The sequence below is a fragment of the Lolium rigidum genome, chromosome 3, assembly GCF_022539505.1.
Source record: "Lolium rigidum isolate FL_2022 chromosome 3, APGP_CSIRO_Lrig_0.1, whole genome shotgun sequence".
Lineage (NCBI taxonomy): Eukaryota > Viridiplantae > Streptophyta > Magnoliopsida > Poales > Poaceae > Lolium > Lolium rigidum.
In genome coordinates, this window is record NC_061510.1 from 394,132,974 (window position 1) to 394,160,596 (window position 27,623).

The 27,623-nt window shown below is 47.4% G+C and overlaps 3 protein-coding genes across 3 annotated transcripts; 1 reads left to right on the plus strand and 2 right to left on the minus strand.

Moving 5' to 3' along the window:
* Positions 1–503: 503 nt before the first annotated feature.
* LOC124697683 (GDSL esterase/lipase At5g03610-like) lies at positions 504–1,955 on the minus strand. Its single transcript, XM_047230232.1, has 4 exons — positions 1,901–1,955; positions 1,514–1,786; positions 1,138–1,406; positions 504–1,031 (listed from the first exon to the last, which is right to left on the minus strand). Exons 1-4 carry the CDS (start codon positions 1,953–1,955, stop codon positions 504–506), a joined length of 1,125 nt encoding a protein of 374 aa, XP_047086188.1.
* An 8,035-nt stretch (positions 1,956–9,990) lies between these two features.
* LOC124697684 (GDSL esterase/lipase At5g03610-like) lies at positions 9,991–11,431 on the minus strand. Its single transcript, XM_047230234.1, has 4 exons — positions 11,374–11,431; positions 10,977–11,252; positions 10,567–10,859; positions 9,991–10,482 (listed from the first exon to the last, which is right to left on the minus strand). Exons 1-4 carry the CDS (start codon positions 11,429–11,431, stop codon positions 9,991–9,993), a joined length of 1,119 nt encoding a protein of 372 aa, XP_047086190.1.
* A 4,001-nt stretch (positions 11,432–15,432) lies between these two features.
* On the plus strand, positions 15,433–16,966 carry LOC124697685 (GDSL esterase/lipase At3g09930-like). The gene is made up of 4 exons (XM_047230235.1): positions 15,433–15,493; positions 15,607–15,942; positions 16,048–16,319; positions 16,442–16,966. The coding sequence occupies exons 1-4, from the start codon at positions 15,433–15,435 to the stop codon at positions 16,964–16,966; spliced, it is 1,194 nt and encodes a 397-aa protein (XP_047086191.1).
* Positions 16,967–27,623: the final 10,657 nt, after the last annotated feature.

The following is a 27,623-nucleotide window of genomic DNA, read 5'->3' on the forward strand; positions in this document are numbered from 1 at the left end:
CGTTCTTTTTTAATTGACTCGGATTTAGTACAAACTTGTACTAAATCCGAGTCAATTAAAAAGGAACGGAGGGAGTAATTAATAACTCGTTTACTCATTTTTTCTTTGCCAGGCAGGGTTTGGAAACAGTTCATTAAGACTGTTAGGGCTGAATGGAAACCGGAGCTTACATTTCAAGATCACGATGTAAGTAGTACTATAGATATGTCTCTTTGATTTTTGTTTTAATACCATGCATTATTATGCTTGATTATTAGTTTGATCAAACTTTATTTTAGTAAAATGTTTGAAGCAGGAACCTCGGAACAATTTATGTGGATGCTACGTCTGCGAGTTCATATTCACAATCTTATTTTATCATCAATTATGTTGAGTTCTATTCATATATATTAATCTCTTTTTTTCCACTAGTGTCCTAAATTCAAAAGCCATATATGAGCTGCACCCGCAAAGTTTACTAAAATAATAATACATGCAAATGACTCATCTTGAAATCCAACAAGCTACGTGATGAGCCCTAGGAATTCCCTGATGGGTCCTTCGAGCTGCCCCATGACGGCCTCCCACCCGACCTGCGTGGGATTCATTTCGTCCCAGAAGAAGTGGCTGTCGGGGTTGTCGCACACCCTGTAGAGCGGCCCGTCCGTGTCCGGATCCACCTGCCCGCAGTAGGCCGTGTAGAGCCAGCTGTCACAGCACGGCACCAGCCTGTTGGGGAAGAGATTCACCATATCGGCGTCGGGACTGGGGCCGACGATCCTGGAGAAGGCGGCGTCAAGGTCCAGCAGGAGCACGCCGTCCATGCCGTTGATCCTGGAGAAGGTGAGCTGGTTGAAGAGGAGGTGGTTGTGGAGGGCGGCGTCCTGGTTGGCCTCCTCGTCGCAGCCAGAGTAGCCGGTGCGCCTGGTCAGCGATGGCGCGCACCCGAGCGGGAAGAGGTTGTTGACGAGCACCTTCTTGACGCCGATGTTCTGCAGCCGCACCACATTTGCCTCGATCTCCTCTACCACCGTCTCGACAAAAGACTCGATCTGTATGTGTATATATAGCTCGCACATTAGTTAACGGACGAATTAATTGCTCGAAATTATGCCTTGTTGGATGCGATACATAGCTGCACTCATGGTGCTCACTTACGTCGGCGAGGCTGCTGGCGTTGGCGCGGACACGAGCGTAGTCGTTGCCGTCGACGGCGATGAGCGCGAGGGATTGGCCGTCGAGATGCTCTTGCTTGATGTCCCCGTCCTTGACGAGCTTGTTGAAGGTGTGGACCTGCCTGGCGAGGGTCGGGGTGCCTGGCACGTCGTACACGCCGGAGCCGCCGGCGGCGAAGTTCATGCCGACCGGGCCGACTCCGCGAGTTTGCCTGTGTGCCGGAGGGGACGCGGGCTGCCCTAACAGCATGGCTGCAAACAAGCAGCAGCGTTAATCACAGGAGACATGTTTGCTTGCACAGAACAGATGTAGCTACTAGATCGAGAGATGGGGATGGATCGTCTACGGAATAACGCACCGATGAAGTCGGATTGAACAAGGAGGTTGGAGAAGCGGCCGGAAGCCTGGTAGGGAGGATACCACTGGCGGGTGAGCTCCGAGTTAGGGTACTTCTTGAGGAGGTTGCCGTTGTCGGCGAAGGAGTCACCAAAGACATAGAAGCTGTACCCATTGTAATCAGGATCAGGTTGATCGTTTTGGTGCCCGCCATCGTGGCCGGGGTGGTGCCCCTGTCCGGGCGCGTGGTGCCCTGCTCCGAGTCCCTGCGGCCGGGACGACTCAACGCGAGGTACTGCACGCAATCGACCAATCAAGAGGCCAAGAAATATTATCAGGAGTATGAAGAACAGTTGATCTAGCTAGTATGGAGCATGTACGAGATTGAGGAGCAATGGAGCATACGCACCATTGAGAAGAAAGAGGAGGACGCAGGCGAGGGAGATGATCGCCGAGGGCTTCATCGTTGCCGGTGATGTCGTGGACATGAGGAGCAGGGTCTATATCGCCGGCAGTGCCAAGTATTTATATGGCTATCTACGTAAGTACGTACTCGATACCCAGTACGAGGGTGTCAGTTGAGATCCCATGTTGCCGTATGGCAGTGCGTGCGCGATCACAGCAAATAAACAACAGATTCGCTATTTATCCGTCGACTATATTCTTATTCGGCAACAGTCGAATCTTTTGCCTACGTCGTTCATTGGTGAGAGTAGCTTAATTAGTTAGAGCATCTCCACGGATAGCCCTGATAGCAGCCCGATATTATTTTGGGGACCGGCATTGAAAATGGGCTTGCACTAGTGCGTTCCAAAAGGCACCAACTAGTTTTCGAGCCCAACAGAAGCGCCGGCAACCCCGTACCTGCTTCTACGCGAAGGACACGAATCGGGCACGCCGGCGCCTCGCGCCAAGTCGAGTTTCGCAGGTGGGGCCACCTTGGCAGCGAGAGAACGCGATGGTTGCGTTGGAAACAACGCGGGAAGGTTGGTCATCGACGTTAATGGTATCCCACTTGGTTGGTCGTTGGCGTTAATGGTATCCCGCTCGGAAACCAAAGCGACGACGAGGGACACGGCTGGCCATGCGGTGTCTGCCCACCTCCACAGGCGCCTTCAATGTGCGTCCGCCGTCGCCCTTAAAACCAACTCCCCCGCACTTCTCTTCTTCCCATGTCTTCCAACCCTAGCCGCCGCCGCCACCGCCATTCTCGCAGACACCCACCTCCCCCACACACACCACCAACGCGATGGAGCACAACGACGAGGCCGGCGGAGCACAACGACGAGGCCGGCGTCAGCGGCGGCGGCGTGCTCCGCTTGCTGCAATTAACGTACGATGAGGCAAATGTATTGTTCTGGCAGCGCATCCCCATGCAAGTAAAGTACAAGCTGCCGCACGGGCGACACATCTCCAACGCCGGCTTCGCCGTGCCACCGCTGCCACCGGCAGAACCGGAGCTTCACGCCCTCATCATCGAGCGGCGGAAGAAGATGACACTGGCGGAGAGGAGCTTGTCGTTGAACGCGCTCAACAGCCCGGCATGGTCGTGGCAATTCGAAGAGGAGCGCGCCGTCGAGCTCGCGCGGGCGGGCGGCCGTGCGTACGGCCTCTTAAAAAACATTGGCCACCATGCCTGGTGGCTCGACGTCGATGGCAGGCTGCATCAGTACTATCATTGCCTGTTCGACGGTACCCTGGGGGTGGGATCCTCACGGAGGGGAGAAGAAGTAGGGCCATAGGGTGATTTACCCAGCTTCAGAACACCTGCTCGAAGACAGGGCCTACTGCTTGTCTGGAATTATGTGGGCGCTTTCGCGTTGTTACAATGAGTTGTGGTCGTCCCTCTAGCGCTCCCAGGATCCGACTTATAAAGGCGCCCGGATCTAGGGTTTCTACAGAGTGTCCTAGCCGAAATACAAGTCACCTAACTACGGAACAATACTGTCGTGCACGTCAAGGATCCGCCTATACATAACTTCTCGTACCGGATCCGGCTACCTTCATGGGCCATGACGGATCCGGCCCCTAGCGCAGGTCGGGCTATGCGGCTCCTTGTTCCTAAGGCAGACATCTTCCGTCTTGGTATACATCAACTGGGCCGCCCGGTGGGCCATATGCCACCACCACCAGCTGTGAGCACCCATGCTACACTCTCCGAGCTCCCTTTGTCGCCGCACCGAAACCTCGTCACTGGCTAGATCCAGCAAGCCCGGTTGGCCCACAGATGGTGGTGGTGGCCCACCACCATCTGTGGGCCAACCGGCCTTGTCGGATCTAGCCAATGTCGATGGTACACCCAGGAAGTATACCCACAACAAGTACGGCTACCTCCAGCGCGTACGCGGAGACCCGCCGCGCGTCCCTCAGTACTTCCCGTAGACGGAGTGCATGGCGCCGGTGGCGCCGCCTCTACAGAGGTCGCCAGTGAGGTCGACGGCGTCTAGGAGATCCCGCACCAGATCGTCCAACGTCGGCGACCGCGCGCGCTTGGCCATGCACGCGCCTCCTTCGGGTGGCGTTGTCATCCACGACGGGGCGAGGCGCACGTCTTCGACTCCGGCCCGTCGGAGGACGTGGTCGGGCTAACGCCGCCGCCTCAAGGAGGAGAACGCCGCTGGTGCGCCACCACTTCCACCGGCGAAGAGGCCATGGTGGGTGTAGGCGGTCCTCCGTGGCGACAATGACGACGAGGAATTCCCCGGCCTGAAATTCATCGTCGGTTGCTCCATCGAGGAGGACTACCGGCAAATGACGTTGGACCCGCGGCAGGCGGCGATGTGGCCCGCTAGGGACCACGGCGCGAACTTCGTCGACCTCGCCGAACCTTCCGAGCCGCCGGCGCCATAGGAGGAGGATGACGACACCTGGTCCTTCGGCACGTCCAACGATGACGACAGCGACGACGCCAACAACCTCGACTTGAGCGCCTTCAACGCGCGCTGCCGCTAGTTTTTTTAGTTTTTAGTTTAAATTCAAGTAACTTTTGTATAAAACTAGTCAATATTCGTATGAATTTAGGTTTTTAAATATTATTTTCAATTTAAATTTCTATTGAGGCTGCCGTATAGGGGCACCGGTATGGGAACAACATCCTCAAATAGAGGATGCTCTACCGGCGCTCATGCTGGTGCCTATTTGAAGGCCACCGATAGAGATGCTCTTACAGGTTATGCTTTATAAGGTTCGTTGAGTTTTTGCGCATCCGGTTAATTAGTGAGTAATTATTCATTTCGTCCAACCTGGTAGAAAGAGCAGGGGGGATTTCTCTCAAAGGAGATTTTGCGGCACGCTTGTAATCCTTCACTGAAGCATAGCGTACCCTGTTCCTAGACCGTACAAAACGTACAATTTAACTAATCTATTTTTTTGTAAATTTTGTATACTAATTGAAGTATTGTAATTTTGATTGCTCGCGTTTTTTTGGTGTCTGTTCCTTATCTATAACAGGGTTACAGGTCATTAAATTAGGTTATACAAAACTTAGAACATGTAAATTTCGTTTTGGAATAACGTAGACTGGATTTCCTTGCGTGTTTTATGCAGGTCTTCATCTCTTCTGAACCGGTACGAAACAGCAAGGCGTTTTGAGGCGGCTTAAAACCCATCTAGGGTTTCGTCCCTCTTACCGGCGATGTTACTGGTCCGCTCCGCCTTCGGTGCCCTTGGGGCTTTGGAGGTGTGGCGGACCGCGGCCTCTCCCCGGCGGGAAGGTTTCAGTTTTTAGTTCTTTGTTTAGTTTATTTTCGGTGTCTTCTTCGAGATGGTGAGGCGACGGCTACTTCATGAAGTCAGAATAAGGTCCTCCCCGTCCTATCCTTGCTTCGGTGGTGCATCTAGCGCCGGCGGAGGACGCTTGGAGTTGTGTGTCCGGCGGATCCCCCGTGATCCGATCGTCTCTCGTGTTCGATTGTGTGGTTTCAGGTCAGTCTCTTCCGATCTACGGTTGTCATCATTGACGATGGTTGCTGCGCTGGTGCGCTGGTCCTTTGGGGTCTTAGCACGACGACTTTCCGTCTGTCTACTACAACAAACTCTACTACGACAATCTTTGCTTGGCTCCGGTGATGGAGGGGCGAGGACGGCGGCGCGCCTTCGGCTCGTGCTAGTGTCTGTAGTCGTCGCTAGATGGTCCAACGACCTATTTGTAATTTTTATTACTTTTAGGCATCTTTGTACTACTGTTGATGATTATTAATGGATAGGTGGAACTTTCGCAAAAAAGGTCTTCATCTCTTTTAAGTTACAGTCCATTATACAACAAGTTTCGAAACATGTAAATCAAGAAAAATACCACTGTAATTCTTGTTTTTTTAAGTAAGAACACATATATTAATACAGCAGCAGGCCGTCTCATTAAAAACGTTCCAGCCCCCTTAGGTACGTTGGTAAGGAAAAGAGTGCGTAAAAAACCTGCTGCCCAAGGGTTACACAGTGTTCATACAATCTAGCGCGACCAGGTTCTGAACGTAGTCAGGCGCCAAATCCCGCAAGCAATCAGAGAGGCCAGATTTACCTAGTTGTGCTAAAACATGAGCGACTCCATTACAAACCCTGTCTACTTTAGAGATATGTATATCCTGGAAAATCTTCAAGAGCTCCCGAATTTCAAATATCGAAGTCCAACATGCCGAACGTTCCTCCGAGACGCTTGTTATCGCATGCACAACCCTTAGGCAGTCCGTTTCGAGGGAAGCCAGCCAGCAATGCAGGGACACTAAGTGGCGAAGCCCTTCAAGGCATGCAATGACCTCAGTCTCCTCCGCGTTCCCACAAGAGGGAATAGATTTCCAATCGGTGAGAAGGGGATGCCCCTGATGATCTCTGATAATGATGCCAATCCCAGCCATTTTCGACGAGGAGTCCCACCCAGCATCCACATTAGCTTTGACTGTGCCGGTCGCCGGAGGATTCCAAGAGTACCTATGCCAACCCCTTCGCCGTCCCTCACGACGGATTGATGATAGTTGACGAGATACAGGATAGAGGCTGAGACCGATGCTTTCCCATCTCCATGCACAACATTGTTCCGGTGATGCCAAGAACGCCACAATAAGAAAATAATCTTGGGTCGCTGATCTTTGGGAGCATTTTTCAGAAGAGAGAAAATCCATTCTTTGTGATTCTCTCTAAAAGCCAATTCAGATGGAAGGATCCAGTGAGCTCGGAGTTCGTCGCGAAGAGCTTGAGCCAAAGTACATGAAATAAGGGCATGATGAGTATATTCAGTCCTGCAACCACATATTGCATAGACGGGGGTAACCGAGGAGATATGTCAGCTTAAGTTTTACTGGGTGCCCAGAGAATCAGAGGCAACCCTCCACGCAAAAACCCTCAGTTTGGGCGGAACATTAGCTTTCCAAATGATATCCCAGATTTTCCTATCACCAGATGCCTCCACGCTGGATTGGCCTGCATTATTTCCCTGACTTTTCAGTTGAAGAACAATGCGATATGCTGAACGGACACTGAACAAGCCACTGTGCTCACCACTCCATGAAATGAAATCGTCAGTCGCACGATGTGGGAGCTTGATGTTAAGGATCACTATCGCATCATGTGGTAGACAGCACTCCCGTACGGCATCCTCATTCCAGGACCGAGCATCCTGGTTGATTAGTTCTGAGACCCACTTCCGGCGACCAGATCCTCTCCTCCCATCCAGTTTCAGTGAGCCTGGTCTTGGGAGCTAATTGTCTCTGAAGATCGTAACGCTTGAGCCGGTGCCAATGCGCAAAATTATTCCTTTCTTCAACAAGTCGAGGCCATGGACTATCCCCTGCCAGGTTCGTGATTGGTTTTGAATGAACGCTGTATCCAACAGATGGCCGGATGGGTAGTATCTCGCCTTCAAGAGCTGAGCACATAAACTATCAGGGAATTGTAATAGGCGCTAGGCTTGTCTGGCTAGAAGAGCTTGATTGAAGATGTGAAGATCACGAAAACCAGTACCTCCCTGTGCCTTTGGTCTAGTAACTTTATCCCAGGATAACCAATGCATTTTCCTTTTGTTTTATTCATCACCCCACCAGAAGTTCCGAATGTTCCCGGAGACTACATTTTTAATAACCAGTGTGTTTTGTGCTCATTTTTTGTACTTTATTTCATGAAGAAATCAGAAAGAGGCACTGCAATCCTTGCGCTCATTGCACTGGCGAACGAAGAGGCTAAATTTGGGGATTTTATTCTACTCCCCCTCTTCTCTAGGTTACTTCGTGGTTTAGTTTTTTTTCCCAAGACTCTCTCTATTCTTTTCTCTGTATGTGACAGAAAGCGGAAACGCAGAGGCAAGCCAAACATGTAAAAAATGGCTGCTAGCAAATTGAAAATCAGTCGAATGCCAAATAGACACTCCCAATAACAAAATCTAAGGATGTCGTACTTTCAATTTCGTTGGGATAACTAATTTAAAACGACAACCTAAATATGTAAGATATGTTATATAAATACTCCACATTAACCGTATGCACATAAACGTGGTTCTAGTTTTATTCTCATTAATAATGTAGGGGATAATATATTAAAGTTCGACTAAGTGGATATATCGAAAACATCTAATATATATGGTAGGACATATTGTAATATATTTCTAAATACTTGGTCAAACTTAAAGTAACATCTTTTAGGGAAAAGCTAGTTAAATACAACAATATGGAATATAGGGGCTATACAAACTAAAGTTAAACCATGACCTAGACCATTTATATTTTCATCAGTAGATAAAGGTAAGTTTTATATCTCATACTACTAGACATCATAAGAATAAGTGCTGATTACGAGAATGTTCTACAAGTTCTACATTATATCGCTTGTCATGTCCAGCCTTAATTTTGGCGTGACTACCCTGATCCCAAAGATTGTGGGTTGGGGGCCATAGATATCCGCCAATTTAGGCCGATTATGATGATGAATGTCATCGTGCGAATCTTCTCCGAGGTGTGCACCTCACGGGTTGCTCGAGTTCTAGAGCACCTGGCACACCATACTAGTTTGCCTTCCTAAAGGCCGATATGGCCATGTTACACTGCCAGGCGAGAACATTGAAGATGCGAGGGAGGGGGGGGGGTACAACATGGGCAACCTTTGTACAAAGGATGAAGCTTAGAACAGGACAAATAGTGATGTTTCTGTTTCACATATGCAATGAACATTTAACATCATTCATGCACATTCACATCACTGTGGATGCTATCCGGAAAAGGAAGCAATATCAAGAGGGAAAATGCTATCTTTTCATGTCTGTATTTTTATTAATGTTGTCCAACGAGATATCTATATTTTCATTATCTAGTTAGTTTTTCTAGTTAGTGAACTTCACTTATCTATCTATTTAGTGAAGTTGATTATCTAGGATTAGTTCTAGACTAGTTTTACTCTCTATCTAGGATTTACTTTCTGTCACTAAATGTGCCTATGATTGAACTGTTTGTCATAGGAGAATATGGCTATGAATGTGCCCATCACATGTGGTTGTCTACATGATGTGCAGAAATAGGACAAACCAGCAGGGAACAAGGAATGCCAGGAAGTATTTGCAGAAAGAGATGAAATCTACAGGAAACCAGGGATTCAAGGAAAATAGAAGGAATCGATATAAGATCACCTGGTTGAGATTTTGAATTCCAAGGTTTTGAGTTCGCATTCCGATCTAGCTGTTGTGTCCATCTCCACCATCTTCCTGGTCTGCATCTTCTGGATTCAAGGCCAGCAATTTCTGCTCCGTTCCCTTCCCTCTCATTCCCTTTCTCTCCTTTTCCTTCTCAAAAAGGTGGTCACTGTCTTCTTGTTTCGTGGGTCCGATTTTGATTTTCCCGCGCTTGCCGAAAGAGAAAAAAAACCAAGAGAGGTACAAAAGGGGAACCGGCCAATTTCGTTTTTGCAAAAGAGAAGGTTGAGTGTTGGAAGTTTTGGAAATAAGTCGATTTCTGTATACATAACGGAAAGGCGAAAATAGTAGAAGTTGATATACACGTGGCAATCCAGAATTGGTTGGAAAAAAATCGAATGTTGCCCAATTGGAAATTAGTCAATTGTTAAAGAGACACTCCCTTCTTTTAGTATTTTATTTTTAAAAGAATATTAGCATTTCTGTAAAATCTCCTTAAAGCAGAATGTTCTTAGATTGAAACAGTTGGTACTAAGCCATGCCATGCATTTGAACTACATCTCGATCGCTCTAAATTCAAAAGGTCTACGACTGAAAATGTATACATGTAAGACTCATCTTTGAATCTACTCCATCCGTTCTAAAATGTAAGGCATCTAAGAACTGGTCAAAAGTCAAACTTTACTAACTTTGACCAAATATTTAGAAAAATATATTTACATCTACAATATGGAATAGACATATTAAGAAAATATATTTTATAGTGAATCTATTAATGTTGGTTCAGTACTGTTAATGTTTATATTTTTATGTATAAACTTGGTCAAACTTAAAAAAAACTTTGACTTTTAACTATTCCTTAGATGCCTTACATTTTAGGACGGAGTAAGTAACTAGGTGACGAGCCCTAGGAATTCTCTGATGGGTCTGTCGAGCGGCTCCATGACGGCCTCCCAGCCGACCTGCGTGGGGTTCATCTCGTCCCAGAAGAAGTAGCTGTCGGGGTCCTGGCACACCTTGTAGAGCGCCGCGTCGGTGTCCGGGTCCACCTGCCCGCAGTACCCCTTGGGGTCCATGCTCTCGCAGCACGGCGCCAGCTTGTTGGGGAAGAGGTTCACCATGTCGGTGTCGGGGCTGGGCCCGACGATCCTGGAGAAGGCGGCGCTGAGGTCCACCACTAGAACGCCATCCATGCCGGCGAGCTTTTCGGCGAGGAGGCGGTTGTGGAGCGCGGCGCCCTGGTTGCCCTCCTCGTCGCAGTAAGCGTAGTTGTTGGGCCTGGAGAGCGACGGCGCGCACCCGAGCGGGAAGAGGTTGTTGACGAGCACCTTCTTGACACCGAGGTTCCGCAGCCGCGCCACATTCGCCACGATCTCCTCTGTCACCTTGTCGACCAAAGCCGTGACCTGTGTGTGTGTATATATATACGCGCACATTAGTGAACGGAGTATCGTTCAGTTGCTCGATGCGTTGGATGCATGGTGTTCACGTACGTCGGCGAAGCTGCTGGTGTGGGTGCCGACGCGGGCGTAGTCGTTGCCGTCGATGGCGACGAGCGCGACGGATTGGCCGTCGAGGTGCTCCTTCTTGATGTCCCCGTCGTTGACGAGCTTGTTGAAGGTGTGGACCTGTCTGGTGAGGGTAGGGGTGCCTGGCACGTCGAACACGCCGGAGTCGCCGGCGGCGAAGTTCATGCCGGCCGGGCCGACTCCGCGAGTTTGCCTGTGCGGCGGAGGGGACACGGGCTGCCGTAGCAGCAAGGCTGTAAAGTGCAAACAAGCAGCGTTAATCATAGATCGGACCATGCATAGAGAAGTTTGCTTGCACGTACGGAAGTAGATCGAGAGATGGAGAATGGATCGTCCACGGAATAACGCACCGATGAAGTCGGACTGAACGAGGAGGTTGGAGAAACGGCCGGAGGCCTGGTAGGGAGGATACCACTGGCGGGTGAGCTCCGAGTTTGGGTACTTCTTGAGGAGGTTGCCGTTGTCGGCGAAGGAGTCACCAAAGACGTAGAAGCTGTATCCATTGTAGTCTGCAGGTTGATCGTTTTGGTGCCCGCCATGCCCGCCGTGCCCGCCGTGGTGGCCCTGTCCGGGCGAGTGGTGTCCTGCGCCGAGCCCCTGCGGCCGGGACGATTCCCCGCGAGGTACTGCACGCAATGGATCATTCAAGAGGCCGAGAAACATCATCGATCTGTGTAGAAACGAATGCGTGCGTGCTGGAGTATGAAGTTGATCTAGTATATATGGAACACGGACGAGCATACGCACCATTGAGAATGAACAGGAGGACGCAGGCGAGGGAGATGATCGCCGAGGGCTTCATCATGGCGGGTGATGTCTTGGAGATCGAGGAGCAGGGTATATATCGCCGGCTGTGCCAAGTATTTATATGGCTATCTAAGTACGTACTCCGCAACCCGTACAAGCTAGGGGTGTCAGCTGAGATCCCATGTTGCCGTGGTTGTTAATTACGTGGCCGTGCGTACGCGATCCCAGCAATAACAAAAATCTAAGGATGCGGTACTTCCAATTTCGTTAGTTCAACTAACTTCAAGAGTTCAAGTTAAAACTAGCATAACGGCCTAAATGCGAGGGAACATATAACTTCCTCTCATCCATAATATTTATCTTGAATCGAGTGTATCTAAACATATTAATGTGCGTCTATTTGATTGTTTCAACGATAAGTATTAGAGATCGGAGGAAAGTGGTTGTGGCAGATTTAGATATATATCTATACACGACAATAATATGGAACAAGAGTGTACCTTTTAGCTTTTGAATGCATGTAATTTGTATCTAGTCCAATTCAAAAAATCTACAAGGTCTTGCATTAGAGGAAGTATCTAAAAACTGTTAAAAAATTGGCGTGGAAAAATAACTCTATTAAACCAGTTGTTCAGCAAACTCGCTGAGACTGTTAAATATTAATCATATGCAAATCAGTGTGTTCTAGTTTTGTTCGAAGTCATGTTTTAAAGTTTGACTAAGTCATACAAAAATTTGTGATAATATCTACAAAATTAAGTATATTTACGTGGGGAATATATTCTAAGGAAACTAGTTTGCTGTTGTAAATGGTAATATATTTTCTAATGAAACTAGTTTGGTGTTGAAATTGAATATATTTTCTATGGATTTTTTTGAGATGTTTTTCTATAGACTTGGTCAAACTTAGAGCAACTTAACTTGGTGCAAAGCTAGTAAATATAACAATATGGAATGTGGGGGCTATACAAAGTAAACTTAGACCATGACCTAGACGACCATTTGTATGTAATTCATCAGAAGATAAAACGTGTATGGTTTATATCTTATACTGTCTCCATCCCATAAAGATATCTCAAATTTAAATGTATTTAGAAGCATTTTAATGTAGGGGTTTCTATTTCCGTGCATCGGGTCCTTAGTTGTGCTCAGCTTTCCCCATCCGCTTAGTTTTTCCTCAGTTTTGTCCAATCCTTTGTGTAAAACCCTCACAAGTGCTGGAACGGCCGGTTGCCCGATGGGTCAACAACTTTGACCGTTATCTGCTGACTAGTGGGGCCACGTAGAGCCCGCAAAGACACGTCAGACCATCCATCTTTGTTTGACCGTAAGCATCGCCATATCCCTGACCAAAACGCGGACGAGTGGGGCTTCGGTATATTGAATGACAAGTGGGACCATGACACTGATACAAGGGGCAATACACGGGTAGGATTAGATTTTTAAAAGGAGCTTTACAGCGATGGCACAGAGGAGGTGGCCTGCGGGGTGCCGAGATGAGATCGATGTCCACAAAGAACTGCATGAGGCGAGACCAGAAGCATTAGATAGATATGAAATCGACGCGTTTGACCATGCAAAGAAGAGAAGAAATGGCCGAGGACATCGACGACTACCTCAACACTTTGACTGACGGTGTCGGACACGGACGCGAGCAATGTAGAGAAAACTAGTGTCTCTCATTTCTGGCGTGTATAGATGGGTGCTAGGGGAGTGTGGTGGCGAAGGGAAAGACCTCGCGGTGGTCTGTGGCGTTCAACATAGCGGGGCGGTGTGGCGTGTACGTTCTGCATTGGCATCAGCATGTACGTTCGGCATTGGCCTCGGCGGTATCTCTGGTGTGTCAGTGATCGAATGAGGGGAAGGGATTGTGGGTGCATCTCGACGGTGACCTAGCAGTGGCGGCGAACATAGCCGTTCTGACCATGCCGATATCGGCATCTGCATCGTTTGGAGGTTGTGGTGCTCGAATCAAGGTGAGATTTGTTTCTTGTATGCCAAAATAAATTTGAAACAAGTTTCCTGTTGAAGGTTAGGTAAAGTACGAAAGTTTGTAACTAAAAATTTTACTGGCACCATGGTGAGGTTCTTTTTGACAGAGCTATACGGTTTGGGAAAAGTTTTTGACACTTTTTATATATTCCTTGTTGTTACACATATGGCATCATGTATGACATATTTGGGTCATTTGGAGATGTTCGAAAAAATCACTTTGCTTAAGCGCATGCCGTTTCGTCTCACTGAAACAAGCTTTTGTAACAAGGTGATTTTTTCTACCTTCTCTAAATGACCTCAAATTTCATACAGATGATCTTATATACAGAGATAAATAGATTTTTTTTGTTTTTACATTTTTCGAACTTTTTATTTTTCGTTATAATACCCAGTTGATTTTTAGGTTAAAACCTCGTAAAACAGCATCGTGTATGGCATCATTTTCACCCTAAATTTCAAATTTTGTGAAACTTTTTAGATATTCCTTGTTGTTACAGGTATGGCATCATGTATGCCAAACTTGGGGTTATTTGGAGATGTTCAAAAAAATCACTTTGCTTAAGCGCATGCCTATTTGTCTCACTGAAACCTGCTTTTGTAACAAGTTAGGTTTTTTCGACCTTCTCTAAATGATCTCAAAAATCATACAGATGATCTTATATACAAAGATAGGTAGATTATTTTGTTTTTACATTTTTTTGAACTTTTATTTCCCTTTATAATACCCAGTTGATTTTCAGATCAAAACCTCGAAAGTTAACATAAGTAGATGGTAAACCCTCTCAAACTTCAAATAGATTGTTTTGTTTATCATTTTTAGCGTGAAAAGTAATGGCTACAAGAAATCGGTGATGGTTTATCATTTTGGGCTTTCTATTTCAGTGCCCCTGGTTCGTTAGTTGACTCAGTTTTCCCCGCCGCTTAACTTTTCCTCAGTTTTCCCCTTCCTCTAGTTTGAAACCTCTCGCAGACGCTTGGACGGGAGGGTTGCCGTCTGGACAGAGGCCTTGCCGTTAACGGTGATGGCTAGGGAGCCGCGGTGGTTGTGAATTGACCGTTGCTTTTGAATGGTGTTGACTGTTGACCCAATGAGACACGTCGGACTGGCGGTCTCTCACTCACCCAAAGCTTTTCCCCTCCGCCCGATACTGGAGGAGCTCACACACCGCCCCTCCGCCGCCACGCCGTCCTACCCTCGCCGTCGGACTCGCCTATCTAGAACGGGAAGGACTCGTTGTGAAGCCCCCCTATTCCAGAGTACATATAGAAAATGGACTCTACAAATAAAATTTCCGCTGACCAATCTAACAATCCTGGAGAAGAATGAACAAAATTTGTGCAAGAATCAACATCTTTTTAGATGAGTTGGCCCATATTTATGTAAATGCATCATTTAGAAGATTCAGCCTATATATGGAAGACGTAGAATATGCTCAAAATTCAAATTGAAAATTACATTTAAATCTTTTTGAGATATATTATTAATATGTATGTTATATTAAAAAAAATCTCACAGTATCATGATACTCGATATGATATTGCCGACAAGAAAACGATACTAACCTACTATATATCCCGATACTAAAAACCTTGATTCTCGCAACAAATTGGACTGATATATGCGCGCAGTTCTTGTTTTGACAACATGGGGAATGAAAAATAAGCTTATTGGTTTAGATATTCTATCATACTCCTTCATATTGAATGGGGTGTACTTCTAGGAGACGAGATGCGGTTGCACCAGCGTCATCGTGCACGCAAATGAGCATACGTGGGTTGTTGCAACTTACATGCAAAAGTGGGCGACGTGCACAAGAAATCCAGAAAAAAATTGTTAGCAGGAAGACTGGACCGCGCCCGCAACAAGCGGCACGGAGAGCGGGACTACCGGCGACAGGTTTGTTCGTTACGATCCGCCGCCGCTTGCAACAACATAGGAGAAATTCACGCAGCTACCGTGGCTATATATACTACCGAGCACCGCACTCTCCCCCACCACCTCCTCCGCCACCGCCGCCACCGCGCACTACTCATCCACCAAACCGATCTGTTCCGTCGTGCAGGATGAAGCTCCCATCGACGGCTTTCCTCGCCTTCGCCCTCCTGCTCCTCCTCAATCTCAATGGTTCGTGTGCCCTGCATGCACGCATACATTTGCATTTCCAGATCGCACCCAGCGCCTGTTTATGCATCGACTAATTACTGCTCTATTCTCGCCTCTTGATTGATCGTGTGCAGTTTGTCGCGTGGAGTCGGCTCGGCCGCAGGGGCTCGGGACAGGGCACCACGCGCCAGGAGAGGGTCACCACCCGCCCGGAGAGGGGCATCACCACGACCACGACCACGACGGGGACGGTGGACACAACGGCGGGCACAAGCATGACCATAAGCACCATCACCATGACGAGGAGTACGACGGGTACAGCTTCTACGTCTTCGGCGACTCCTTCGCCGACAATGGCAACCTGCCTAGCAAGAATGACCAATGGCCCGAGCTGACGCGCCAGTGGCATGAGCCCTACAGCGCCAACGGCCGCTTCTCCAACAACCAGATGGTTCAATCCGACTTCATCGGTTCGTGCCTGACCAATCTCATCTCTCTCGATCTACTGCCTCGTACAAACTCCTAATTTTTCTTTGATAGATCCATCTTATATTCTTTGTACTTGTTTGTTGCAGCCAACATGCTGGGGCAGTCTGAATCCCCTCCGGCGCACATGGTCACAAGCCACGTCGGCCAGACCGGCATGAACTTCGCCGCCGGTGGCGCTGGCGTTTTTGAGGTGCAACAAGGAGTGACAACCCTCGGCGAGCAGGTCCACGCCTTCCACAAGCTCGTCAAGGCTAAAAAGATCAAGAAAGAGCATCTCGAAGGCAACTCTGTCGCTCTCGTCGCCATCTCCGGCAACGACTACGCCCGCGTCGGTGTTAGAACCAGCGGCTTCTTTGATGTGAGTACTAGCATATACAGCAGCTAGTCCCACTGCATGAGACGGTTGATAAACAGTTTTTCTTTCAATCACGCGCGCGCACTCGCATCTAGCTAATTTTAATTCTTCATGTCTACATACAGATCACCGCCTTCGTAGACAAGGTCACTACGGAGATCCAGACGGTCGTTGCGCGGCTGCAGGAAATCGGTGTGGATAAAGTCATCGTCAACAACCTCTTCCCTGTCGGCTGTGCGCCATCGCAGACAAGACCGAACAACCACACCACTTGCGAGGAGCAGGGCAACCAAGGTGCCTCCCTCCACAACAAATACCTCGGCGACAAGCTGGCCGACAAGGAGGGCGTGCTCGTCCTCGACATCAGCGCCGCCTTCACTGAGATCATCGGGCACCATGGCGATGGCCGCGGCGAGCTGGCACACAAATTTGGGCACAAGCTGACGCCGTGTTGCGAGAGCGTGGACCCCAAGGGTTACTGCGGGCAGCGTGCATATGATGAGTACAACGAGATCTATAGTACATACAGCGTGTGCGACGAGCCCAACGGGTACTTCTTCTGGGACGACATGAACCCGACCCAGGCCGGGTGGGCTGCCGTCATGGGCCAGCTAGAGAGCCCCATCAAGGAGTTCCTAGATCTCGATTAGGTTAGATTCGAATAAGAGTTGCATCGTTTTTTATCCGTTAGATTAGTCTATCTTAGATTCGAAGAAGAGTTTGCATTGTTTTTCATCGTTTTGATTAGCCTAGGCTAGGCAGCTGCCATGTATGTGGTGGCAATACATCTAGGGTTTTGGAGTTCGAACATCTCGTTCGATCGATAGTTGGTGATGAACTAATCGAAAGATCTTGTTATCATCGTCTAATTTTGTCTCTAAAGATTTTTTAGTTTTTATTCTGAACAAGATATCTTGCAATTTTGTTGTGCAACGAAGAACGAGTAACCACAAAACATGTGAAAGAAATTTACTTGGGCGGAAAGCACATAAATGGCTGGCAAATTTAAATTTATCGGCGATACCAGATATCCAACTTGCGTCCTAGAAAAAGGCAATCTAAGCAAGACGGTACGATCCACAAGTAACCATGAATCATCGTTCACACCATAAAATAGATTCCCTTTTTTTTTTTCTTGAACAGCCATAAAACAGAATCCGGACTCACATTCAACAGCTTAACAAACTGTAATCTTAGTTTTAGGAGATTTTTGTCCCGCCCTTTACTCGACAACCACCTCTACCTTATTTTGGCGCAAAGTTCATTTTAGCAGTGCCCTTAACAGCCCCTTTTTTTCACAGCTCATCGTATATAGTAGGACATCAGGAGGGCCTCAGCGCGCAGCGACACGACGCCCATGCAGTTGCATTGGCTCTATGTCCGCAACTCCGCATCATCAGGGAATCATGAATAATTATGAATAAAATTTGCACGATGTGTACGGTACTGCATAGCTGCTGGAAGCAGTATGATGAAATGCCCACTAATTACAATTTATTGATAAGTACAATTCCTCCTGGTCATAAGTACGAGGTCTGGAAATTCTCAATTCAATAAAAAAACAAATCCAATACTGCAATGATATGGATTGCACCATATTTATGCCATTGTCCACATTGAATGTTGTTGCCGACTCAAGTAATGCATCTCATGATGTAAGAAGGGCCCCCGGCACTATCTCATGCCGTAAGCTTGTTGGAGATTCATGCTAGCAACTTTATGAAAGGACCTTCACACCTCCAATCCTAAGTCCATTTGTATTTTGCAGAACACCTCCTAATTTTTCAGTTTTTTCATATCCTCATTTTAGAGTCATACCAGACAACATTTTTTCATATCCCGTAATTTTTCGAAGAACAATTCACAAATTTTTAATATATCAACAAAACTAACTGAGACAAGTCAACTGAGAAAACAGCTATGAAACAATTAAGAAATACAAATTCTATACAAGTTTTTGACAAGAATCATACATAATTCATATGAATATCCGAAGATTATTTAATATTCAAGATTAACAGCAGATATATACAAGATATGTCGAATATTTCAACAATAACTATTTCAAGCAATATTTTTCCAAATAGTAGTCAAAAATATTAATCTAATATTTGTTTCATTTTTAGAAGTTTCTTACAACTCTTATAAGACTTTTGACAGGGATATTCAACAATATATTCATACAAGTTTTATACAGGGTTCTGCTAAGAATTATACATAAATCATATAATTATTCCAAAGATTATCAAATCCTCCGTGTTTTATTCAAGGTTTCAGCAGATCCATACAAGATAGCAGTTCATAACAAGATTATAGACATATCAAGCAAGATTTCACACGTGGAAGTTTATTAAAAGATTTTCTCAGGGTTTCTTATCAAGATTACCAAAACGAGCTAGTTTCTTGTCAAGTTAATCAAAGAATCATATACTGCCATATTTTTAAGAATACACCACAATATTGTTGTTTCATAGGAGATACATCAAGAATTTGTCATGTTTTATAATAGTGTCATCACGGATCAAGAACTGAAAGAACAAAACTAGATCTTGATAGATACCTGAAAGAATTTAAGTAACATGAAAGAACCATGTCCGAAACAACAAATTTTCAGAACTTGATCAAGAATCGAACATCCAATTCAAAAATAAAGCAAAAAAACGAAAGGAAAAAAAACCAAGGAGGGAGGTGGAGCTCGTATCTGAGATGGTGGAGCTCAGAATCGTTGGCTACCAGTGGGGAACAGTCGTCGGAGGAAGGGGTGCGGCGCCTCACCTCCTGTTATCATGCTCAGATTCTACGCTCCCTCCTGCCGCCGGTCATCGTCAATGTAGAGGAGAAGAGCCACCCCTCCCGACGTCATGCACATATGTTAGAGGAATACGGGTTGCGGTGCCTCGCCTCCCGCCGTTGGTCGTCGTCGACCGAGACACGAGTTGGAGAGGGTTCTTGATGGGCTAGCTCGAGAAGGTCTACAAGAGGGTGGTGGTGCTGGAGGGCGCAATGCCCCTAACCCGTGGCCTCCCTCGGTGCACCCCCTTGCCGCCCTTGACCTAGTTGATTATGGTTGAGGAGGGATGCAATTGAGGCGGCACTGGGGAGCAAAGTGTTGGCGGCGGGCTCGTTGAGTTTTGTAGGAGGCTGTGCTAGGGCTAGAGCAGAGCAGGGAGTGGGCGTGGGGAACAAAGAATTATGGTTAGATGGATTCGGGGTCTGAGGTTATCCTCTCCTAGGCTAGATGGGGGTTGATTCTAAACTATGTCAGGGGGTTAAATGCAAATGTATCATAGTCTTTGACTTCGTGGACTTTGCAGGAATCTCCAAAAAACATGTGACAGAGACTACCTTACGACATGTGGAAAATCCGCACAATTGCCAGCTCCTAGATGGAGCAGGGTTGGGTAAAGGGAACATCGAATAGTGGACACGCCCATGTCAACTGCATGGAACATCCCCATACAACACAGCCAAAAAAACTACTAGAACACTCCAGATAACTGCAACTCGTGTTATTCGAGCGCCACAACGAAATCTCATCACGGATGGCTTCAAAGACCTCCATATCGTTGGGTGCTATTTTATCGAATACCCTGGAGTTCCTCGCCTTCCAGATCTTCCAGTGGACCAGAATCACCACCGTATCAAAGTCGTGACGGTGTTTCTTTGACGGTCGTTTTCTGAATCGCAGCTACCACTTTTCCGTGTTGGCAAAGGTTGTACTAGGGACAAGGAAGTATTCCGCTGCCCAGTCCCGGACATGGTGCCAAAATGCCATGGTGAAGGTGCAATGGAGGAAGACATGGGTGCACTTTCGGCGCTCTTAAGCAGAGGATGCAGGAGCCATTGTTAGGCCAACCTCTCCGCGTTATCCGTAGTCAAATGAAATAATCCCTCCGTCCTGGACAGAGAATGGCCTAGCAATGGCTCCTGCCCAATCACGGACATGGTTCCAAACCTCCATGGTGAAGGTGCAATGGACGAACATATGGGTGCATGTTTCTGGCGCTCTTAGCCTTAGGAGCAGGAGGTACTGTTAGGCCAACCTCTCAGCTCAAGGTTATCTGCAGTCAAAGTACTCCCTTTGTCATTGTCCACGTTGAAAAGCAAGCATGACGAAGTGGAATTATATTGGTCCAAGTCATCACCATCTCCCATCTCCCATAACCCCTCCTGTGGCGCTCCCCAGGGCACCGCCGGGGGGGGGGGGCGATCCCTCTCCTTTCGCCGCCCCTCCCTCTGTGCGCTCTCCCTCCACCGCTGCCATAGGCACTGGCCATGGTGGCGGCGGGCCCCGACGCCAAAGTGCCCGGGGTTTGTTGGAGGCGACGATCGGCGGTGGCAGCTGGGGCAGCGACCACCGACTTCGACGTGCTCCGCGTCTAGGGCAGCGGCCCTGGACATGCGGCGGCGGCTCCACCTCCACGGCCTTCGATGATGGATGGGGGCGGCGGCGGCTGTTGGATCTTGGGCCCGCCAGGGCAGCGATCTGCGGGGCGAGGATGGTGTGGTTGCGGTTACCGCCGTCCACCGAATTCTCCTTCATCGTTGTTGGTCAGCGGATGGCGGCGTGGGGGCATGTTCGTCTGCTTCGGGTTTGAAGGTGGTGGTCCTAGGGTTCTTCTTCTGCGTAGATGAAGACCTACCGGATGTTGATCATGTTCATCTAGCCGGAGTGTTGAGTTCCGGAAGGCTCCGTCAGCGAATGGAACAACGCATCTTTTGCCTGTAGTTTGCTGGATCGGGTGGTATTCGGTCGCGCGCACCCATGCTTTATTCCGACCGTTTAGTTCTGGAGGGAGCAGCGCGAAGCTCTTTTTCTGTGTTGACATCGAGTGACTATGGATCCATGATGAAAGTCAGAAGAAGAGAATATCATGAAGGCCGGATGGGAGGACTAGCTAAGGGAGGTTCAAGTCTCCGCGATGTTGAGGTACTTGATTGGTGTTCCGGGCTTCACATCAACGGTATGAATGTGGGGGCGATAGCACAGGTGAACTTCAGAGTCCTACCTTTCAGGGTGAAAACCCAAGGCCTGACCTTCACTGGTTGTGCCTGGCAATACCTTGTTGGAGGCATTGTTTTGAAAGCAGGGACTATCGTCAGGGTGAAAACCTAAGATCTTTGATCGGGCGACGACGGTGTTGGAGCATTGTTCCCTTCTTGTAGGCGACGCTTTTGGAGAGTCTGTATTTTAGGCGTTGTCTTGGTGGTGGATGTACTGCTGTTGTTAGGCCTGAAATACTGTAGCAGGACTTTTGTTTTTTAGTTTTCTTTTCCATTTTTGGGTTGTGTGCATCCGTAATGCCATTAGGGTGGCGTGTTGTTGCAGAGGCTGAATGTAATTGATATCTTTTAATATTAATATATTCCTTTTATTGAAAAATATAAATGAAGTACTCCTACCGTCCTAAAAATAATGCCGAAGAATTACCTAAATTTAATGTATCTAGACATTAATTAGTATATAGATACATTAAATTTAGATAAATCTGCGACATCCTCTTTTCTGAACGGAGGGAGTAATATGTTGGATCATTTAACTCTGGTTGCAAAATTAACATTCATCTTAAACCGTAGAAATAGCAAAAACAGAAATTGGAAGTCAATAATATTTTACTAAAATTAATTAATCAACTGGAAATCTGGGTCTAGTGACTATTATATTAGAGTCACATACATGCATTACTTCATGTTATTGTGAACTAGCTGAATGTTCGTGATTTTCTACGGCACAAAAATATATGAATATATTGGGCAATAAAGTAAAATTGTTTAATTTGAAGGATATTGTAGGATCGTGATTGGTTATGAAATAGTTAGCGAGAAACTGTACCCCTCTTCTACCTCGTCCCTTGCCTTCCCAAGTTACACACTCTACTCGGCCCTTTACCTTCTACCATCCGTTCCTCTCTTATAATTTCCCTACCCAAAATCATTGCAAATCCATAATGAGTCAAAATTCTCCTCATCACAAGGGCTCACAAAGGTATCATGCTAGGCAAAGTAACAATATACACATATGATTGAAAATAAGAGATAATACACATCATGCAACTTTAAAAATAAGAAAACATACAAAAATGTAACATTGTTCATGTCGACTGAGGGTCAATTAATTGTCTCGGCTATTACAAATATGTTCATAGTTAGTAGTCTGAGTTCAGCTTGTTCTTGCCGATTCTGCACGAAATGAGGAAAGGTCGCATTCCTTTTCTTTTTTATCTTACCAGTTAAATTTATATATCCATGCAGTTTAGTTATGAACTTGTTTGGCACCGGGACACAAGTTGTTATGGCTTGGCTCAGAACTTCAGTTTGTTACTCAGTGAAGTGTGTGTATGTGCATGTGTGTGTGTGTGTGTGTGGGGGGGGGGGGGGGTGTATTATTCCATGATCTTAGGTCTTAGGTGTGCATGCTCATGCCGCTCAAAAAACATTTAAAATAGCTAAAATTTTGCGCATGCATATGTTCATATTTTAGATGTGCACGCCAATTTTCATGGAAACCCTACATGTTTTATGTCCTGAGTAAAAAAGATAAAGAAATTTCTTAATAAGAGATATTTGTTAGCACCGAATTTTATTTATTTTAGACACGACACAAATAGTATTGATTTTTTGTGAAATGACTTTGCAAGCACATAGAACATTGAGATTATTGTGCAATATTTTTTTATCAGAACTTTTTGATATTTCAAAACCCATTTAAAACTTATTTTAAAAAACAGGAGTATCTACTCCCAAGTGCAAAAACGCCTTGTCGGTTCAAGATATCTTATTACATTTTTTTGAAGAGGGTGATACAAATTTGCAACCACCAAGCCTGTGTATCAACAGTCTAGTATCAAAATAAAAGCTTTAACATTTTATTTTCCTCACATTCGATTCTGTTATACTACCTCCATCATAAAGGTTAAGACCTATATTTTTTCAGAAAGTCAAACGAAGTAAAGTTTGACCAAACTTTTAGAAGAATTTATGAACAAATATGATATTTTGTAGATACCATATGAAATATATTTCATTATCTTCTAATGATATTGATTTTAGATTTTTCATGTTAATAATTTTTGATAAAAACTTAGTTAAACTTAACATAATTTGACTTTATGAAAAAAAAATAGGCCTTACCATAATTTGACTTGGATGGAGGTAGTATTGCATACACAAGTAGTAACTCAATCGAGTACATCAGACAAAGTACCTCCGCAGGCAGGTGTGGTAGTCCTACCATAATTCTGGTTTAAATAAGCAGTAACATGCATGTAGGGAATAGTGAGACTAATTGCTTTGTCATCATATAAGAAGCTGATCTTCGAGCAATTCCTTCGCCTAGGAGAATTAATACTTAACACCTCGATAACCCTCTTAGAGCATCTCTACCGATGACCCTCAAATAATAGTCGGTAATGTTAGATGTATATATATTTGTATATTATAGTTTCCCCATATGTTAGGGGGCTTCCTGCATATTTGCACATGTACATGTACTATATATTGTGGTCTTTGGCCCCTGGTAATACAACAAGTCTATTACCCTAACATGGTATCAGAGCGATAGGTTAGCTCCTCTCCTCTCCTCGCCGTGCCTAGCCGCCGCCGCCTCTCCCTCGCCACCTGCGAGCTCCAGCCACCGCCCCGGCCGCCGCCCGTTCCGCCCCGCCGCCTGCGAGCTCCGGCCGCCGCCCGCCGCGGCCTCCTGCCGCCACGCCCGGCCGCCGCCGCCGTCTCTCCCTCGCCGCCTGCAAGCTCCGGCCGCCGCCACCCGCCCCTGTCCAGGCCGCAGCCGCCCGTCTCGCCCTGTTCGATCTGATTTCGTCTCGTACGAGAAAAAAAAGAGCTATGTCTTCCTCGTCGGGCTATCTTGCGATTCCTCGCTGCCCGGAGTTTGAGCCTCGTCGTGCCCAGCTGCTTGCCCGTGGTCGTGTTCCGCTCTCGGAGGTACTGTCTGAGCTTCGTGCTGAGGAGACTCGTCTTCGTGGTGCTGGTCTTCTTGAGGTTCCCTCTGTACTTGCTGCTCATGGTCCTCCTGTGTCGTCTGCTCGTGGTCCTCCTGTGCCATCGACTTCGTTGCGGTCTCCAGTACCGCCGATACTTTCTACTCCTCCGGTCCAGGGCCAGAGTCAGCCTCAGCATCCTCGTGGTATGACAGCACCTCCTCGTCCTCCCTGCTCCTAATGTGGCAAGCCTGGCCACGATGTCTCTATGATAAGGGAGCGACCCACCAGATCCTCCTTGGTTGATGCCCGATCTTTCACAGCGAGTACCTGGAGTAGTAAATCCTCCCAACAACGCAATGAACGCAGCCTGGAGAAGAGGGAACAAATCCAGCAAGCAACGGATCAATGAATCGCTACGCCTCAAACCTGAGCTAGACAATCCTTGATGAACACAAGAACCTTCGCAGCGGATAATATAGATAAACGGCAGTGTCGTACCCCCGGAGGGATGATACACGTGAACACACGCAATGGGGAAAACCCTAATCTTCAGACTAAACTTGAACTGTCCTAAACCCTAGCCATCCCACCTCCTTATATGAGGGGAAATGGCCGGCCAGCCTTGCTAGGCTGGGGCGCCCCACACGGGCCCTGACCTGGTTTGGTTTGGACAGGCCCAAAACCAAACACAACACTAATTCAACCCTAATTGGCCCACCACATGACCTGGCTACATTATTTCCTAACATAGAATGAATGACACAACCTTAGACTTAATTATTACATGGCATAGGTCGTCCTAGCTTGTCACTCCTGAATCCTCAATGGCATACCACCTAGCTTGGTGGAGTCCTGAAATTGGGCTCCACATAGGCCTCCGTGCCCATATCATCCTCCCCCCTTCAAGAAGCGTTGCCCCCAACGCGTGAGGGTCTTCTGGAAAAGGTGACGTGATATGAACATGACACGTCCTCGCCGTCCTCAAGTCTTGCTTGCCTTACACACCACATCCTCCCTCACGGCCATCTCGACTTGATACAGCAATTGGCGCCTCCTTTGTTCTCCACATGAGCTTGGACTTCGGCACCAATTCCTTTTTCTTGCGAGGTTTTGATGGACCCTTGTGTCGCTGCACATGACCCTGCACAAGATGTGTAATTCCTGGGCCACATAGATGTCTCACACGTCCATCCTTGCCTCGATGCATCCGCGGTGTCGCGGAAAACTGGACTGCAGTACTCCTAGCACGGTAGTGCCGCTGCCCACTGTCTCCACTGACGTGCTCGCCTCCCACTCCTCCCACGCGCATCTGCGCCACATGTACTGACATATCATCAGCATCAACATCATCAGTCTGTATATTGGCATCAACACAAACTGGAACTGTAGCACATGCTGCAACATCCACATCAACAACAAGTGTAGCTTCATCCGGCTTGTCACCAACAAGAACTGGCTTGTCATCTACAGGCATGGCTGAAACATCACCAACATCAATTCTCGGAACATCATGCACCTTTTGCTGCACTTTAGGCTTGTGCAACTTCTCCTTACGCACTACTAACTCCACATCGGACTTGATATGATCATCACCGAAAGGCTTCAAAGTCCGCTGTTTGCCACCATGCATAAAAGAATATGTATTTGCTCGCCCAGCATGTGTCACATTGCGATCATACTGCCAAGGACACCCAAGTAGTAATCCACACACCTCCAATGGAAACACATCGCAATCGATCTCATCAACATAGTCATCAACTGTAAATGGCACACGCACCTTATGAGTATTCTTCAGCATACCACAGCTATTCAACCACTCAAGACGTTTAGGTTCAGGAAGACGCCATGTAGACAACCCCAACGCTGCCACCATCGCCTTGATAATGCCATTAGTACAGCTACCACCATCAATCATCAACTTGCAGCCCTTTCCCTTAATAAAGCACTGAGTCTGAAACAAACTCCACCGCTGACCCTTGTCAACTGTCTTGCAAGCATCATCTTGTACCTTCTTGAGTTGCATATTCAGCCCACTCAACGGTACATCTTCATCAACAGTCACAGTAGTGCTCTTGGTATCAGAGCCAGGTTTCCTCTCCTCAATGACTGCCTGTACTGAAACAACCTCATTCACGGTAGTGTGAGAGCACACCACCGGCTTAGTCAAGCTTGCAAACTTAAAGTTATCACGTAGAAACCGCTTGAAATCTGCCCAACTAGACCGTAGACCAATGATACCCTGAACTATGAGAGCATTACGGTACCAACTAGCCACAACATCATCAACACGCATGTATGCAAGATCAAATTCAATTTGGCCACCGAACGTACTATCCACTTCCTTGCATCTCTCAAAACCACCGTCAATATGTGACTCCGAAATCTGAAATTCCATAGGTGTCGCGGAACTAGACAACCTCCACTTGATTGTAGAAGCATCAAAGGGTGTACCCGCCCTCATACCGAGGTAGTCATAATAGATGTCTGCCTTCCAAAACAGAGCAGGCACACGTAATGCAAATGGAATAGCAGAAATATCAGAAGCAGCACTGGTTTTCATCGCCGAAGAATCAGATACAGCAGCAGACTGCCCGGCCCAGAGCCCGGCTGAACCGGCCTGGGAACCGGCCGATCCAGCCTGGGACCCGGTCAAACCGGCCTGGGGACCGGTCGGTCCAGCCAGGAACCCGGTCAGACCGGACTGGTGGCCGGTCGCGCGTCTGGGCGGCACAGTATCGGCGCCGGTTGGCGTCAGCACCTGGCCCGGTCTGGGCTGGCTGGGCCCGGTCTGTAGCCCGGTTGACCGGCTGGTTGACTGGCCCGGCCGGTCCTGGGTCCGGTCGGCCGGCCCTGGCTCCGGGGCGCGTCGCGAAACGCCTTCTTCTTCCCGATTCCAGACGCGAATTTCCGCGATTTTGACCTCCGAAACCTCCATGGATGACCTCAAACTGCACCAAACAACGCCAAACTTCCTCCAACGAACCTCCTTCGACCGAGTGCCAAACTCCTCCGATCTAGAGCCAATCTTCTCCAATGCAAACCGATCCAAAGAGATCGATCAACAAAACCTCGCCGTGAGCAACCCAGAAAGCTGATACCACATGATAAGGGAGCGACCCACCGGATCCTCCTTGGTTGATGCCCGATCTTTCACAGTGAGAACCTGGAGTAGTAAATCCTCCCAACAACACGATGAACGCAGCCTGGAGAAGAGGGAACGAATCCAGCAAGCAACGGATTGATGAATCGATACGCCTCAAACCTGAGCTAGACAATCCTTGATGAACACAAGAACCTTCGGAGCGGATAATATAGATAAACGGCAGCGTGATACGTCTCAAACGTATCTATAATTTCTTATGTTCCA